The sequence below is a fragment of the Perca flavescens genome, chromosome 9, assembly GCF_004354835.1.
Source record: "Perca flavescens isolate YP-PL-M2 chromosome 9, PFLA_1.0, whole genome shotgun sequence".
In the NCBI taxonomy this organism is placed as follows: Eukaryota; Metazoa; Chordata; class Actinopteri; order Perciformes; family Percidae; genus Perca; species Perca flavescens.
The window spans coordinates 25,538,742-25,556,983 of NC_041339.1; the positions used below are offsets into that span (position 1 = coordinate 25,538,742).

At 39.8% G+C, this 18,242-nt stretch overlaps 1 protein-coding gene across 1 annotated transcript in view; it reads right to left on the minus strand.

The window, feature by feature from the left end:
- The window catches only part of rabgap1l (RAB GTPase activating protein 1-like), a 144,961-nt gene that overhangs the window by 110,745 nt on the left and 15,974 nt on the right, over nucleotides 1–18,242 (minus strand). Inside the window, exons 10-13 of the mRNA XM_028588557.1 lie at nucleotides 16,163–16,329; nucleotides 9,975–10,098; nucleotides 3,569–3,662; nucleotides 2,005–2,155 (exon numbers count right to left, since the gene is read on the minus strand). Coding sequence (XP_028444358.1) covers nucleotides 2,005–2,155; nucleotides 3,569–3,662; nucleotides 9,975–10,098; nucleotides 16,163–16,329 — 536 coding nt within the window. The remainder of the gene's footprint in view (nucleotides 1–2,004; nucleotides 2,156–3,568; nucleotides 3,663–9,974; nucleotides 10,099–16,162; nucleotides 16,330–18,242) is intronic.

Sequence of the window (18,242 nt, forward strand, 5' to 3'; positions counted from 1 at the left end):
TAATGATGGATTGATATCTTTATCATAAAGCTGTAATAACAGTGTCTTTATATGGCTAATGCTCCCACTGTTGAACTTAACTTACTTATTTGTTTTTAAATGTGTAGCAACAAAAAACGGCTTAAAAAGCTTGCTACCCAAGTCCAATTGAATATGCATTGTCAATGGAAAAATCTACTCATCATTAATTATTTGAGCATTTGTGACACCCATTTTGGATGACATGTGTACTGTTATTTTGTTCCAACCAAGTTGTTAAGTCATTCTGAAGAAAAACAAAAAAATTAAATAAAATGTGTAAATTGTAAACTGTCCATGGGTCCATGTTGCACTGATGATGTAGGATGACAGTTGCCAAAACTGTCCGATCAATGTCTGTTAATATGACTTGATGCCTGCAGCTCTTGGTTCATTCTGAGTACACACAAACTGGGCCAGGCACCAATAAAACTTTTTGTTCCCTCTGTCCTGATTATATGAACATACTACAGGTGTGAAGCTACCTTAGTTGCCAGCAGCGGATCCAAATCTAATTTTCTGTGCACCAGAGTTTGATGCACACCTGTATGACAGCATTTTCACAACCCTAAACTCAAATGACCAAACAGTCAGACTTAAACTGCAACAAGTAGGTTATATGTGAACACGACAGGAAGAACACCCAACAGTTAAATACTAAAAGGCCAAAAAATAAAATAAAAATCACATTGAATTCTTGCAAGCTTTCTGGGAGGCCAAAGGGCAGACAGGAGCTGTAATAGTCCTGAGACAGCGCCACATGCATTTAAATGTCACAGCTAAATTAGAGTGTTCTCCGACAAGATGCAGAGTTCAGAGAAACCGCTGTGCTGTCGATGACGTTGGTACTCTAAGACATACTATGGTACACACAATAAGGAAAAATATTTCCCACTTTATTTTCATAATAATGACATGATATTAAAACCATTTGCACCACTCATCTGGTGTTCACCAAACCACAACCAAGACCTGCACTATACCTGGGAGAATGAATTGATTGTTAACTTCTGTATAGTGTTAGAACCATCCACACACAAGAGAAAGATAATATACTTTCAACACGCTGTATGCTAAAACATTCATATTTCCGTAGGAAAACAAGTGAAAAGAATGAAATGATAAGCATGTGAGAACACCGTTTTCCATATTTTAAGTTTCCATGCAGGGCTCGACATAAAGGCTTGTCTGGGACAAGTGGATTTTGGCAGGGAAGAGAAATTTACTTGCCCCACTGGACAAGTTAAAACTCAAACAATATAAAATGCCATCTTACTTCACGTTATGTGCCACTCATTATGTCTATTTTACCGATTTTATTTTACCGATTTGAAACAAATAATTTTTTTTCCCCACAATCCGTCGAAGAAGACGAGACAATTACAAACATTAACATTTAGTTAGTTCTGACAAGTAATTTGAGGAATTCCATGAACCCTGGATACTTCTCCTCTAGATGTGCTCATACGACTGCGGTAAAGAGAGCCGCTGGTCCAGCACTCGCTAGCTCACTTTACCACAGTCCCATTAGCTGACCTAGACAAATCAGAAAAGTATTCAGGACAACAGCAGTGCCTCTCGTGTGGTACTGCTTAAGAAACTCTTGACTTTTGTAAGTAATATTTTTTTTAGCTAATGTTGAGACATGAAATCCAGTAGAAACCAATAACAGCCTGTTGGCATGCAAGCACTAAGATCAGGCTATGATAAACAAAAAAAATGGAATTTGGAAATTGAAGTTAAGTACACACTGCCATTTGTGTGTGTGATCAGTCTGCAAACATCCTGGACACGTTTTGTGTCACCTCACACATTTACCCAAAAAAAAAAAAAGATATGAGAAATGTGACTTGTTGTAAGCGGTCATCTCTCCATTGTGTGTGTGTGTGTGTGTGTGTGTGTGTGTGTGTGTGTGTGTGTGTGTGTGTGTGTGTGTGTGTGTGTGTGTGTGTGTGTGTGTGTGCGTCCGTGCGCACACGCGTTTACCTTGGTGATGAGAATGCGGTAGTGCTCAAGCAGGTCGTGGTTGTCGTGGCAACCGGCCAGCAGCTGCCAGACTTCCGCTCTGAGTGGCTCGGGAATGCCACTGTGAACCAACGAGGGCAAACCCTTCGGACGAGTGGACAGGTTCCCATGCCTGATACACAACACGCAGAGGTAATCCATTATTTTATAATCTCACTTAATCCAATTCGGGCACTTTAAATATTAATGTGAAGTGCATCTGGGCAGATTTGATAATTGACTTTTTGTGCATGGACAGTATGAAGACCAATCAAGTTAATCAAGTGCAGAGTTAAATGCCTGTCACTGAAGTATTCATGTTGCACTACAACATGAATACTACCTTATACTACTAATAACAAAGTAGTTATTATAGTATAATTACCAAAATGCTTTTATCTTTTTTTCCTCACTTCTCTGGCCAGGTAGGCCTGACTTCATCCAGTTACCTATTCATACTGATAGACACGTTTACAATGGGAGCTGCAAAGTACAACCACACTGCTATGGTTCTACTACATTTCTACTGAAGCAGCGCAAGGTTCACTGCCCCACTAAAATTACAGAATTAACTTCAGTATTGACTACAATAGTCAGTTACGCACATCTTTATTCTATTATTAACTACAGTTTTAATCACAGTACTACCTATCTCATTAAATATCATATAGGGTAGGGTATTGAGTACAGTATTACCGTAGCTACTAGAGTACAGTATTAACCGCAGTGCTGCAATGCTGTAAGAGTTCTCCCACAATATCTTGCTTTTTTGAAAACACACTGTCAGCTCTTTTTAATGATGCTTGAAATCTCATCATAATGCATTTATTGAGGCAATATGCAAGCAATTTCCCGATAAGCTACTTCACCTTATTATGCTGATGCAACAGCAAGAAAACAACAAAAAGCAGAAACATCTTTCATCTTCAGTTAATCATGCCACACTTAAAGCTGTATGTATCAACGATGGTTGTAATAAAAGCACAAGTATTAGATTGATGACATTATGTGTTATAGCAGCTAAATAAATGGCTGTATCTGAAGGGAACTGTTTTCTATACTAAGAGGGATGACAAAACAATCAAAGGTCCTGTACTGTATATCACAGTCTGTATGAGGCAGGGTGGGCCCGATTCACCTTTCAGCAGCAACGTGTCGTGTCACAGTGCTTTTGCACAAGACAAAGAGCTAACATTCACATTTGATGTAATTGCATTTATTCATTAACTCAGTACAGTATTAACCACAATCCCTGCATCTTGTCCATCACCCTCCACTTTTTAACCATTCACCTCTAAACTCTCCATCTCTAGTATTCCCATTTCTTCATCTTTCTCCATAACTTCCACTCTTTCTTCTTTTAGGGCATCCAGCTGTATACAAATCCATAACTCCATATTTTTTCACTATCCTGTATCTCATTCTCCTTCCTCCATACTGGTTTCAACTTCTCTCTGTTGAGCTTCCAACCGTCATGCACCATCCAATTCAATCTAAATTTGGATCCATTTAAATTTCACTCTGTCTTTCTCTTTTGAAACCTTACCATCTGGTGAGGATTCCTCCCCAGGACTCCAGGATTTTCTCAGGACAGTCTTTGGAAACGTCTCCCGTCCCGCTGGAGATTTCCCTGTCACTATCTGCGAGAAACCCAAACACAGCCAGACATTAACAGACATTAAGAGCATAAATGGATTATTCTTGAGATCTGTAACCTCTGTCAACATGAGAATACAGTGCTCAGACCAAGACCTTTAAAAATGTCTACAACTGACGGTGTTGAGCGGTCTTTGTGTTAAATGCTCAGACCCGGTTTGGTCTTGTTTCATCATTGAGTCAAGCATTTTAACCTCATGAAGGCTTAGAGGATAAGACTGGCAGTCCACTGGATTGAGATATATACATCTCTATATCTTTTTATGTATGCATGTCAGGGATCTGTATTTCACATTTTAAACGCTGTTACTATTGATGCTACACAGTCAAATGGAGGAAGGAGTGCCTGTGCAGTGCCTACACTTTCGTTATTGCTGTTCGTCTGTCTGGTGGTTTGTGAGGCATACAAGAGGCAATCAGCACAGCAAACCACTTGTGTTTAGATGCAGAAGCACTAATTGACCGTCTGGCCTGCTCTGCTGCTGGAGAGATGAACTGATCCCCACACAGAGACCGCCCACTGGAACAAACACTCACACAGTCCACACAGAGATTTACACGTACATCCAGCACATAATACACAGTAAGAATGAGATGCAAAAAAACACAATGGAGGCAATGAACTTCTCAGGGCATGGCATTAGGTTTCATTGATATCTCAACAACAAATCTGAACAGCAACAGTATGGGACATATATAATGTCATGTCATATTTGAAAGACAAAAAAGAAAAAAAAAAAAAAAAAAAAAAAAAAAAAGTTTTGAAAGATTGAAACTCAAAAAGGCTTAGCAATATTGAACCTAAGTTTTGAAGGCTTGCACAATGTTTTGATAGGCTGAAAAAAATTTGTAATTTCTGCAAACATAATTTTGTATTTGAGTTTTCCTTCTTTGAAACGGCAGCACTCTTTTTGTAGTGTTTCTCCAACACATTTTCAGAGGTTTAAATTTGTCAATGTTCTCCCGGTGTTTTTAGTTCGTCTTCCAGGTATTAAAGCTTGTAAAGTGTTATCTAAAAAACTGGTGCGCGCATGTTGGGAGAACATTTTTGAAAGGGCAAATTTTTATTTTGAAATTTTGCAAACGCACATTTGAACTCATATTGCATACTGAGATCCACACAATGGGGAGCTTGCGAGTCACGGGATTCCTTCCAACTTTGTCTCTTAGTTCTGGCCTTAAACTCTGAATCGGACCACTACAGTATCTTGGAAACTAGAAATATGGGACACTGAATTATTTGATGAATTTACTGTTTATCAGACAACAAATGAGACAAGAATTAGCTAGCGCATCGCGTAGTCCCTACACCTAGACTACTTCGCCGGAAAGCTTGCTGGTCAGGAGTCTGGGTCCCTGCCAGATCATCGAACTTTCAGTTGCTGCCAGTTAGACCGAGCGCTGCCACTGAGCTTCAGCCTTTCAAAGTTTTTTTTTTCCAGTTTTGAAATATGAAATAATAATAAATGAATAAACAGTCCTCAAAAAGGTTTTAAAGACATTGTTCACTCCCACTGAAGCCTTTACTTAGACCTTGGCATTAAATAATGAGGGAAGACATTTTCTTCTAGAACATGCAGCTTCAATGCTGAATGAACTGCTGCTCCTATACATCCTTACAGCCTCAGCAGGAGCTTTTCAGGTCTTTATAAATGCTTGATGAGCCCTTTCAAATAGTTCAGACCCAGCACAAAGCTGTTGCCACTGTTCTCATATCGGCTGAGGACACGTGGCTAGGAAGCGTGAGTCCAATGCTGCTTCCAACTTACCAGGTGATGAAAGAAACTGTGAAGACGAAGGGCCATTACGGTTACCTTTCAATCTGGAGAGGAGCTTTGCATTCACTATATGGTTACTTTCAAATAGGATCTCTCTGATGTTTACACCACTAGTGGATTGGTTTTGTCTACATTAAAGTGAGCAGAAATTCTAGTATCATAAAGATGTTCTACTTTTAATATTTTACCCTTTTATTTATATCCTTTAATTTTGAATATGATTTCCTTTACTGCTCTTTATTTTTTTTTTTTTTTTTTTACCTTAGTCAATCAAGCTCTTCTTCTTCTGCAGATACAAGATGGTTTCAGTTATACATTATAAAGCAGAGGGACTGTATGGATATATGCATGTATTTGATCACAGTCTGTATGAGTGTAAATGAAACGGAACATAGCATACAGTTCATACACAAAGTGTGTGCCTGCACGTGTATATAAAAAGGCAACAAAAAAAACAATAAGCAACAATCACAAAGCCTGAGATGTCAAAGATATGTCAGCTTTAAAAAAAAAAAAATAAAGTAAACATCCACATGAATTGAATGTGTGTCTGCTCACAGTGTAGGCATCTACACTGGGAATGTATTCATTTCTGTACACAATGAGGCTGACCTCCAGCTCCACGGCCCTGAGCGCCTCCAATTTTCAGCTCTGGGGGAGGAGAGGGGCATAATAGAAAAAGCCCTCTGAATAGCTCCCACAGTGCCAGTTGAATGCCGTCAGCGCCGGCCTTGGCGGCTGACTCGTGGCTTTAGGCGACGATTTCTGCCTCCCACTCCATTAACACCTTTTAGTGCTTCAAGAAAAAAGTGTGTTGACAGTGGCAAAGACGATAGGGAAGCCACACAATAAGACGAAGAGGGGCCTCCAATGTTATAAGTTTCTGTGTTGTCAACAAAAAAGTTTTGATATAATTTGGAAAGGGGGATACTAAGTTCATATGGGCTCAGGTTAATATTTCATTGTAGTGCTTGAATTGCAGTAATTGAAGAACTCTGCAGGCTTTAGTATCCTGTTAAAATGTCATATGTAGGTGTGACTAATTAACCTACACAACATCCACCGAGGCCATTTCTTTATATTGGCATATATAAAATACGTAAATAATACAGTAATTTTATAGATAGAGTTTTGAATGCATATTTTGATCATTAAAATATTTTAGTCGATGGGATGATCTATTATTCAATTAATTTAGCTGTGAATGTGATGTTGGAGAAAATCCTCTTCATCCAAACCAACATCATTAAGCTTGCAGTCTGAATTGTGGACAGGCCTAATCTGCAACACCTGCACAGCTGAGACCACGGTCAGGTGGATATGCCAGTCCCGTTTAGTGGGCTGAAACTGGGTCATGTTTGGAAACCACTTTAGTCTAATAGCTAGTGTTGGTGCTTTAAATGTAATAGCACCCTCTGGCATACCTGCCATTATTGATGGGGCTATATCCACTCTGGCTTGACACCTAAACTGTTCATATTTAATGGATTCAGTGTTTTAATCAAGACACTTATGGGCATTGATATCACAAGCAACATGCTTTGATGAGTAACTCTATTCTGATGGATGGTGGTTGGTGTCAAATTTGCATTGATTGCAGTGGTCAAAAGCTATGTTTGAACAAGAAAAGTGTTTAAAAAAACAACAAAAAACAAACAGTTGTGTTCAAAATAATAGCAGTGTGATTTAAAAAGTGAATAATGCTCAAACTCCTTAGAATAGTTTTTAATTCAATAATATCAATGCATTGGGAACACTGCACATTCAAATTATAAATCAAAACATGACCAAAGTTCATCAAGTTTGTGTTATACCTTTACAGAAAGTGAAGAAAAAGGAATATTAGGCTGTTCCAAAAAATAGCAGTATTTGGATTTTTCTTTACAAACTCAAACATTTACTGTATAAACTGAAAAATGTCTCAAGGTTTGCTTTACTTTGAATCACTGCACTAATATTTAGTTGCATAATCATTATTTCTGAGAAGTGCTTCACATCTGTATTGCATGGAGTCGACCAACTTCTGGCACCTGTGAACAGGTATTCCAGCCCAGGACGATTGCACTGGAGTGTCCACAATTCCTCTACATTACTGGGTTTTGTCTCAAAAAACAGCATTTTTGATGTCACCTATGGGATTGAGGTCTGGGGATTGGGCTGGCCACTCAATAACATCAATCTTGTTCATCTGTAACCAAGACTTTGCTCGCTTACAGGTGTGTTTTGGGTCATTGTCTTGTTGAAAGACCCATTTCAAAAGGCATTTCCTCTTCAGCATAAGGCAACATGACCTCTTCAAGTATTTTGATGTATTGAAACTGATCCACGATCCCTGGTATGCGATAAATAGGCCAAACACCACAGTATGAGAAAACACCCCCATAACATGATTTTTGCACCACCATGCTTTACTGTCTTCACAGTACTGTGGCTTGAATTCAGTGCATGGGGGTCGTCGGACAAACTATCTGCGGCCCCTAGACCCAAAAAGAACAATTTTGCTCTCATCAGTCCACAGAATTCTCCTTTGGCCAGTCAATGTGTCCTTTGGCAAATTTCAATTTCCTATTCAGTACATGTCTTTGTTTCAGCAATGGGACTTTGCAGGGGCTTCTAGCTGATATCTTTGCTTCACATAGCCTTCTTCTGATCGTAACACTACTCACAGGTAACTTTAAGTCTTCTTTGATTTTCCTGGAGCTGATCAATGGTTGAGCTTTCGCCATTTTGGCTATTCTTCGATCCATTCGAATGGATAGTTGACCGTTTTTTCCCACATCATTCAGGCTTTGGATGCCATTTCAAGGCATTTGATATCATTTTGGCTGAGCAGCCTATAGTTTTTTGCACTTCTTTATATGTTTTCCCCTCTCCAATCAGCTTTTTAATCAAAGTCTGCTGTTCCTCAGAGCAATGTCTGGAATGACCCATTTTCCTAAGTATTTCAGTGTGAAATGCACTTTAACCAGCATGCACAACATTTGCTTCCTTCCTTCCTTGAATATGGACCATAATTGATGCTTGTGTCTTCACAGAATCAATCACCTCACTAAGTGAACACAACACTGCTATTATTTTGAACATGCCCCTTTCAATTACGCAAAATGAGCAGCATGCATGTCATGACTGTTGAGTCTGTTGGTTTTCTATGACTCTACACTTACTAGTAAATTATTTGCCATGTAGAAATATCACTTCTACCACAAAATTGAGGTTAGTGATGTTGGACTGCTATTATTTTCAACACAACTTTATTTATTTATTTATAATATTTATTAAAATAAATAAATAAATAAATAAATATATATATATATATATATATATATATATATATACACACACACTTATTTTTCTTTCATATTGCTATATTGTTATATGTCACATTGAGAGGACTGGCACTGTTTGGCTAGTTAGGAAGATCATTGGTCTGTTTGATCGACCAAGGCTGTTAATTTCACCAAAAAGGTTGTGTGGGGCTTGCTTGATGGTAGTTTGACATTGCAGTGCTATAAGCAAACAAGCCCTAACAGGATTGGGACAGGATCCACACAAAACCACTCATGACACACACACACACACACACACACACACACACACACACACACACACACACACACACACACACACACACACACACACACACACACACACACACACACACACACACACACACACACACACACACACACACACACACACACACACACACACACACACACACACACACACACTTCAGTCTTTGCTGTTTACGGTATAACACACAAAATCTGTAAAACACACCGAATATATGCCTCGTCTTTCACACATATGCACACAAATACACATTCAAACTCATTTCCCATAATCTATACACATTGCTGTTATCACATGCCCTGGCACACTCACACACAACCCACATAAACACATATATACATCCAACCCTGCCCATGTTTATGTGCCTAAACAAAATGAAACTTTGCTGTTGATTCATGTCAGCCAATGAATAGCACAGTGCTTCTGACAAGGCATTACTGCAAAATAAAAATAAAAACAGAGTAGATGTGTGTTGGTAAACCTCTATTTCAGACTGAATGTCTGGACATATGATCTCATTTAGATGAGGCATTCATGCTCATAGAAAAAAATAAACTGCTGGATATGTGTAATGTAAAGTAAATGCTCCCTCCAACAAGCTATTTGTGGTAAAGCCATTCTTTTCTTTTTTTGTGACTGTGGTGTCTCGTTTTTCTCTGATATTAAAGGCAGTGAAGGATTTGTACGCTACGCAATGTGAGGTCGCATTTTTCAATCATGCAAGGCAAATTATGTTGAGATGTGACTTGTGCGCGTGTGTGTGTGTGTTGTACAGAGACAGTAAAAACCTAACTGGCTTCTCAAAGAATCAAAGAATGTGCATTATTGGTGATTATGTAGTGTGGCATAGTTAATATATATTGTATATGATTAGCTGAGGGGTAGAAAACAAGCAACTGAGGAGAGAGCGATAGAGAGAGAAAAAAAAAAGAGACACATTCATACCTTCATCAGCCTCCTCTTCCTCAGTGGGCGAGGCCAGTCGTCCTTCATTGCTTCTCTCTGCCTCCCTCTGAAGACTCACCACCTCATACATAGCATCGCTCTGACCCACCCTCTCTGGTGCCTGCTACACACACACACACACACACACACACACACACACACACACACACACACACACACACACACACACACACACACACACACACACACACACACACACACACACACACACACACAATTAGAAAACAATCAATCCTAAAGAAAAAAATACCTCAATGATGCTAACTGCATTAGCAATCTTAAACCTGTTTCATGCTTCTTGCGTTTAGTGCAGTCTGGGCGATGCAGACGGCGAAATGACGACGATGAACTGCGGCCTGGGCGAATGCGCGCCGAGGGTCTGAGCGCCGAGCCGTGCACCTCCAAGGTTTTGTAACAACGCAGACACCGCGTTGCAATGATTAGCTATAGATGAGAAAAAGTCTGTATGTACTCAGTATGAACGACCAGACTGTTTGCGGCGACCATGCGCTCCGCCTGTAGCGCCCCGACCGTTCTGAGCGCAAAAAGCATGAAGCCCATTTTAGATACTATATCAGAGTACGTTCACGCCTCGCCGTTGTCCATTAATACCTGACAATGGACACCTCATCGGGCATTAACCCTTACTTAACACAGAGATGTTTATTTTCTGCAAAGGCATTCTCTTTAATTATATATACACACACTGCATGTGAGCAGCCAACAAATATCAATTTGCAGTGTTAAGGTCATCGACTACAGTATATCATGGCAGCCAAAGAAAAGTCATGGACTAGCACAGAGTTCCACCACCCAGCATACAATCGTTCTCATTTCTCCAGGACAGATAGTCGTGCCAGCAGCTCCAGAGAGGACCCCTGCAAGTATTCTTGTGTCGGTATGAGATTGGCAGTGAGGGTCAATCTCAACAAGGCAATCAGCATGACCACCCTCAGACCTGACATTGACCAACTGTCTGAATCGATCAAGCAGGTGGTCAGGCCAGAGCTCACCGTCTCATCAGATGACACTAATAAAAAGGAAAAGAGCCATGTATGAGGAACGAGGGAAAAAAGCACTACCATCAACAGCAGAGAGCCTGCTGTGCCTCAACTGAGTTTGCAGGACAACGCCGCTATTAAGCCTATACATACCTGAAGTCACATAGAGGAGAACAAGAAAAGCCATATAAAACCATGGACAGATACTGGCAACTAACAAGATCCCACAAGCTGACTAGGACTACCTATCTAGTGCAAAAATGATGATGGGTAAGAAAATGAAAAAGGATAGAAGATTTTTACAGAATTAAGTTAGAAAATGTAATTGAATATGGGTGTGTTTTTATTATGTGCTTACATGTTCGTGGCTAAAGGTCGTGAAAAGACTTGTCGGGCCATCTTTGTTTTAAGATTTCTTTTTAATCCCAGCACCTTTTCAGGCATTAAATGCACCATACACTCAAATTAATGAAATAAACAATGAATTAATTACTTTCACTCAGAAGTTGGTAATTTAGGGATAAAACCCTAGTGAATACTTGACTTGCATTCGACAGATGTAGAGATGTGGAACAACTACTCGGTTCCTGCTGGGCAGGTACCGTTACAAAAGTGTTAGCTAACACATTAGCCATATAAACTTGTAAATTGCTGTAGTATATCAATGAACACTGCAAAAACTTAGTTGTGGTTGAAATCTAGGGTGTAAAAATTGCTAAATACAGCTTTTAACTAGTGCTTAAATCCATAATAATAGACTGAAGAAATGCACAAGAGAACAAAAACACCAGCAGATTTGACCTTGGGTGTCATAAGCTACTGGTGTTTATTTCTGGTCTATTCAATTACTGTAGTGCTGTTGTCTCTCTCCTCCACCTGGTAGAATGGATCAATGAGCTGCATTGATCTGCCCACTCGGATGGCGTCTAATGACTAACTCAAGTCAGTGATGAGAGCATAAATTGGGAGAGAATATCAAGCCTGGCCTATTTTTAGAGAAAATCTGAGGAGGCTTAGGTAACATCTTGGTTTTGCTATGGCTTGTGGTGAATTGTAAACCCTACAGGATGAATATATTAACACTGATAAAATTGTGTAAGAAATTTGGGCCGAAAAAGGCCCACTGTAAAAAGACAGTATCGTCTTTTGTGGATTTCTAAGGATTATTCAAAATGAGGTTTGTTGATACATAAAGAATAGGGTGACCAGATTTCCCAGGGCTAAAACTAGGACACTTTGCGCGTGACTGTAGTGCTTGTGCACACACACGCTTTTTAACGTGAACATGTGCCAGCCCAGGTCAGACATATACACAGACTTCATTATTTTGAGCGTAGGCTCCTCATCTAATAATAAGTGTTTTTTCCTGTAAAATTAAAAAATTGCAGCAACAGCCTCTTTCAGTTTAGTGTGAGATTTGAGATGCTTGAAGGTAGCACCGGAGAATCTCTGTTTACTGTTGCCAAGCAACCAGGGGTAGGCAAGGCACGCCCAGGAGCACTCACAAGCAAGTGCATGTTGCTCTCTTTTGTAGCTTATGTGACTGTAGGGTAAGCGACGCACAGCCAGGTATGCTTCCGAGCTCCGTGTGTTTGAGTCTGAACCGTAGACCGGAAACGTCACGTCACAGGAACTTCAAACTAAATCATTAGTATTGCGCTCCTAAACTTTGTGTTGATGGCATCAATGTATTAGACTAATTGGCTAGGATTCCTCCCAAAACTTCACCCGGCTTTCACAGCTTTCCTGCTACGTGATAGCAACAAATACAGCATGGTCGGACCCCGCACGTAGCTGCCCGTTCTATTCGCCTTGGAAAAATAAACTGGACAAAGTTACATTCGGGGCTACACTCAAAACATTCTGGGCTGAAGCCCCGGCAAAATCGGCTGACGCCGCTCCTGGTGTAAACCGGGACATTTTAGCATTTTTGTCGGGACTCGGGACAAACAATTCAAAATCGGGACTGTCCCGGTCAAATCGGGACTGTCCCGGTCAAACCGGGACGTCTGGTCACCCTAATAAAGAAAGAACAGCTCTCTTTGCTAAATGGTATTCTGTGAGACGAATTCCATTTTACCACAAAATAACAGGACTGCCCTAACAGTTAATGTGAACCTTTGTAACATCGCCAAGCGTATTTCTCTTACAAAGCAATTTTCAATCGTTGTTATATTAAACGGAGCTCATCCCTCTCTGCTGTTGGTTTCATCAACTTCTGAAGGCTGGCTCAAGCTTTTAGTTGCTCATCTTAGCAAACAAAATGCTAATTGATATTATGTATATTTCCCAGCATCAGAAAAAAATTCACTTGCAGGCAAAAACATATGTAGCTCCTGTAGATATTTGATGTATTACATATTCGCTGATCTTTTAGAAACTCCCAAATCTTTATTATTGCTTTTAAGACTTTTGTCTCCAGTCTTGACAGTCTCAACCCTGTCTAAATCTGCTCTGGACTTGCCAAGACTCAATCTTGAAATCAACGTGATGCAGCCTACAGCCCGGTTAGGTTTGTTTCTCAGTAAAGCAGACACCGATTACAATTTTTCCAGTGAAGCAGGCTCCGAAAACATTCTGAGAAGTTGGCTTAGATAATGGCTCCCTGGTACCTGGTACTAACCCTAAAGATTTGTTATGGCAAATTAAGACAATAAGACTACATATTTTATACGTGTGTGTGTGTCACTTCTGATTACCATCTTCCACAAAAACCTCCACACAATATTATCTTTTAATTAGCTCTTAACCACAGCACCAGTCCAACATTCTATCATTTACTGAGGAGATAACTAGAGAAGCAATCAGGCGGACGAGTCAGACCGCCGCTGTTAATTACCCACATGCCAATAATGAGACAGAGCCTCTTATTAGCTCCCTACAATCCAAAGCTTCCCCACACTCCACTGCTTTGCCAGCTCCCCACGGCCTACTAAAGGAGATCTGCTTTTTAACAGGGAAGAAGAAGCTTAGAGCTTTACTGTTTTTTTTAAGCACCTACAGCAACTGCTCTAGCTGGGTGTCCTTGTGTTGGTGGGAGGTAAGAGAATGTGTGTTCTTCACTCTCTCTTAGCACTTTTCAACCAGACAAGTTGTGAGGAAACTCAAAAGGGCAAACATTTGAGGGTGTGTGAGGTTTGCCATTATACATTAACAGTAAGATACAAGAAGGATATGCGGTGCTATCAACAAAACTCATCACATCAGTGGATTGTGGTGACTACTGTTCAGCTGCCACAAGTCAGCTCACAAGATAAATGATAACCAAGTTTAGCACAGTTGCTATTCACTTTCAAGTCAAACATCCTATACTTTAAGTACAAAAAGATCAGACAAAGACATTGTGTTGGAAGAGGAGGAGGGAATAAGCATCAATGCACCAGCTTGACAATGAGAGGTAAACAGACAAAACGAGGAAGCAAAAGCAGGAGATGCACAGATGAAAAGAGAGAAATGGAAGTCAACTGATGAGACATTTGCATCTTGCAGCACATATCTGTGCCTTTTACAACGACCAAGTGTTTCAGCTCTGTAGGGTACAGCCTTTGACTGGTGACCGACACACCTTCAAATGGCGGCTTGGGCCGAGCTGGGAAGTGATGTTGTGGGCTGTAAAGCTCTTTGAGACATATGTGATATTGGACTACATCAATTAACTTGATTTGATGTAAATAACCTTGTGAAAGCAATATGGCTGACACCTTTCTGTGCCAGAGGTCTCTACTCTAGGTCGCTTTGGATAAAGGCGTCAGCTAAACGAATGTACCGTCCTCAGATTCCTTCCGTTCATTTATTTGTCACTACATTTTTACATTTAGTTCATTTTTGACTTCATTATATACATTGACAAATAATATCAAAAGGTGTTATTTCCAAAAATGTAATAACTACATTCATGTTAAGATATTAATCAAACTATTGTCAACAAATCAGATTAAAACACAAACTGGCAAAAACATCTTTATGGCAAACAAACAGTTTTCTTAATCATGCAACTGAAATCATTAAGAAAACCAAACAATTAAGGAGGCGGGGATAATATCCACTTCAGAGGATTCATCAGACTATATATAGGTCATTTTTATGGTGATGTCAATATACATATTGTGAGATACATGTAGGATGTTTTCAGAAAACAAATTCTTGAAAATTGGTGGAGAAGCTGTTACTGCATAAATAACAAAAGAGGAATGTCTTTTTTAGTTGTAAAAATCTTACAGTATAAAGCAACATATTGTCCAATCCTACAACCAATCAATTTATAAACCGTCAACCCATTAATTAGCCAAGCAGCAGTAGCAACTTGATTTATCGTCTTTTGCACAAATGTTAAAAAGGTACACGCCGACTTATTGGCTTTAGCTTATTCACCGTATCCCCCAGAGTTAGATAAGTCCATACATACCCTTCTCATCTCCGTGCGTGTCGTAACTCTGTCTGACGCACCCACCGCTACTTGGGCGGAGTGATTTGCTCGCAGCACCTGAGAAGCCCCTTGGTGAGGAGCAGAGAGTTCGCCTGGAGTTCGCTCAGAGTTGGAGTAATAATCACTCCGCCCAAGTAGCAGTGCTTTGCCTTCTGAGAATATAGTCCCCAGTATGTATACGGTTAGAAGATGGCTGTGTCTCATGTGACCTTGTTATTTGTACACGCTGTGACTATACAAATCACAAAATGTAAATAGGAAAATGTTGGCGTTATTTTGTCACTTATTGGGAGCAGTAGGCTAGATGGAGCCGGTTACCTCCAGGATCTGTGCTAAGCTAGGCTAGCGGTGGGGGCGTCAGACAGAGTTACGACACGCACGGAGATGAGAAGGGTATGTATGGACTTATCTAACTCTGGGGGATACGGTGAATAAGCTGAAGTCCCAATAAGTCGCCGTGTTCCTTTAAACTCTGTATGCTATCACACAAGTATCGTCTCAGGAACCCACCAATCAATTGGGCTTAAACCTTTAAAGGCCAATATTCTACCACTGTTCTGATCCAGCCATTGACAACCAGAAGCAACACAACACACCCAAAAATCCACCAGTTACCAGAAGCCCACAAACCTTATTTAGTTAATTCATAGTTAGTTAGTCAAGCAGTCAGACTGTGTACTGTGGTAATATGTAAAGTATGGACATGGGTGCAGGTTCTGTGAGGGTTGCAGTAGAGATACCTGTCTGAGTTTGAGGTAGAAAGTCTCACTGAAGGTCTTGCGGCTGAAGTACCAGAAGCGTTCGTTTGATGGATATATCCTGACCAGAGTTTCCAGCAGGAAGCGAACTGGCTCCACTACCTCAGTTACAACAAGGTCCACTGCCACTGTCATGTAGACCTGCTTATCTGGAGAAAACCAGAGAGAAGAAGCAAAACAGGAAAAAAACGTTACTGTGGAATGTTATTATGTTTCCTTTTTGTTTTTTTTTTTACTTGATTACAGTCAGTGAATCCCATTTACCTATTTTCTATACGGTTAAGAAGGTGTTAGAGTGTACACATGATAAACAGCTCTAGGAGCACTACAGCTTTCAAAGTCGAACCAGGTTATGGATTGTCTAAAAGCTGGTACACATTAGTAACTCTGCACCAACCTCCAGCAGAAACCAACCTTTATTTGTGATACCGTGTTTTTTTCTAATTCAAAAAATACTCGGAACTAGTAAAAAATAAACTTTGCAATAAATGAATTTAGAAATCCATAAATGTAACTGTTAGCTAAAGAGATTTCGCTATTCTCTGACAGATTCTACTGGGGAGAAGGAAATCCACACCATGTATTGTGTGGGGATGCCTAACCCCCTCGTGGTAAAGTTCACAACATCAATGGGCCCCCAACTTACTAATCACTTAATGCCAATGTTCTGGGGACAGTCTAATAATAAAGGAGGAATAAACAAGTGGGAAAGAGACAGAGGGGCAGGAGAAGTTATTTTGCAGTTGGGACGTTTTATTATTTTTAATCAACTTGTGAAGGGACGAAAATTAACTACCAGCTGGTTTCAAAACAACCACTTACCACCAGTTCCACATCACACAAAATGCATGAGGTTTGAAAAACAAGTAACTGTCAAATACTACATAATTTCCTTCAAATCTAATTTTAAAATGTGTCTTTTATAAATAATGTAACTGTATCATAAGTATTTTATAATGTGTAACATCTATCAACTACTTTTGAGCATCTCTGACTTCTCCCTGCCAGTGTTGTCAGATTTAAGTGAACGCTGTGTGTGTTTGTGTGGCTTTAAACTGCCTGACTCCCATGAGATGGCCTGCTTTGACAGGCCTGCCTCCCACCTTCAAGTCAAACTCTCAAAGCCTGTGAGTCAGCAAGTTGCCAAGTGGTCTAATTTGTTAGCTCTAATGGATTTGGTTAGGGCAAGCTCTCTGCCTGGATACACTCTGTGGGATCCTGTCTGAACACATGGAAATGCTTTCCTTTTGAAACACAATGAAATTGGTCTCTTCTCAGGTACATGATGATAAATCAACTCCAATATGTTTATCTGAGAGCATACAGATTTGTGAACACATTTCAGGCAGCAATTCTGTTTAAAACTTAAATAAAACTATTCAATTTATTTAAATTACTTTTTTAAATATATTTTTGGTACCTAATTCATGAATTTCAATTTCATTTGAGGTTCTTATTCAATTCAGGTTCTAGATGTTAATATACAGAAAACAGATATAACCAAATCAATAAAGCCTCCCTCTTTCTCAGTTACCAGGACTGCAAAGTGAATTGTATTAGTAGAAGAATATCCATAAAAAGCTGCATTTAATTGTATTTCTGTAAGTGTCCACAGCTTTGCTGGCTCTGCTGCCTGACACGATGACTTCACGCTTCAATGTGCAAAAGCATGCCAGGCTTTGACAAGGACTAGGTCACAAGGCCAGGTACAAGACTATATATGTTATGCTAGAGAATGGATGAAGGGAATTATCAAATCCAGGCTACAATGCAAGCACTGCATAAATCTCAGACTTGACCTTGATTTTTGTGCGGTCCCACATCACATTTGTGACAATAACGTACGGAAATAATTCCTATTTCATATGTGTGTGAACAACCAGTAAACAGGCACTGGTGGTTTCACTGCGGAAAAACCTAGGGCACAATTACTCAAAAAAAGCCAATAAATCGCTGCACTAGAACTATTAAGAAGGACATTTTAAATTAGCAATCAAACATTTTAACAACATGTTTTTATGCATGTGTGTTGTAACTTTTTTTAAAGTTAATTTTAAAGTCA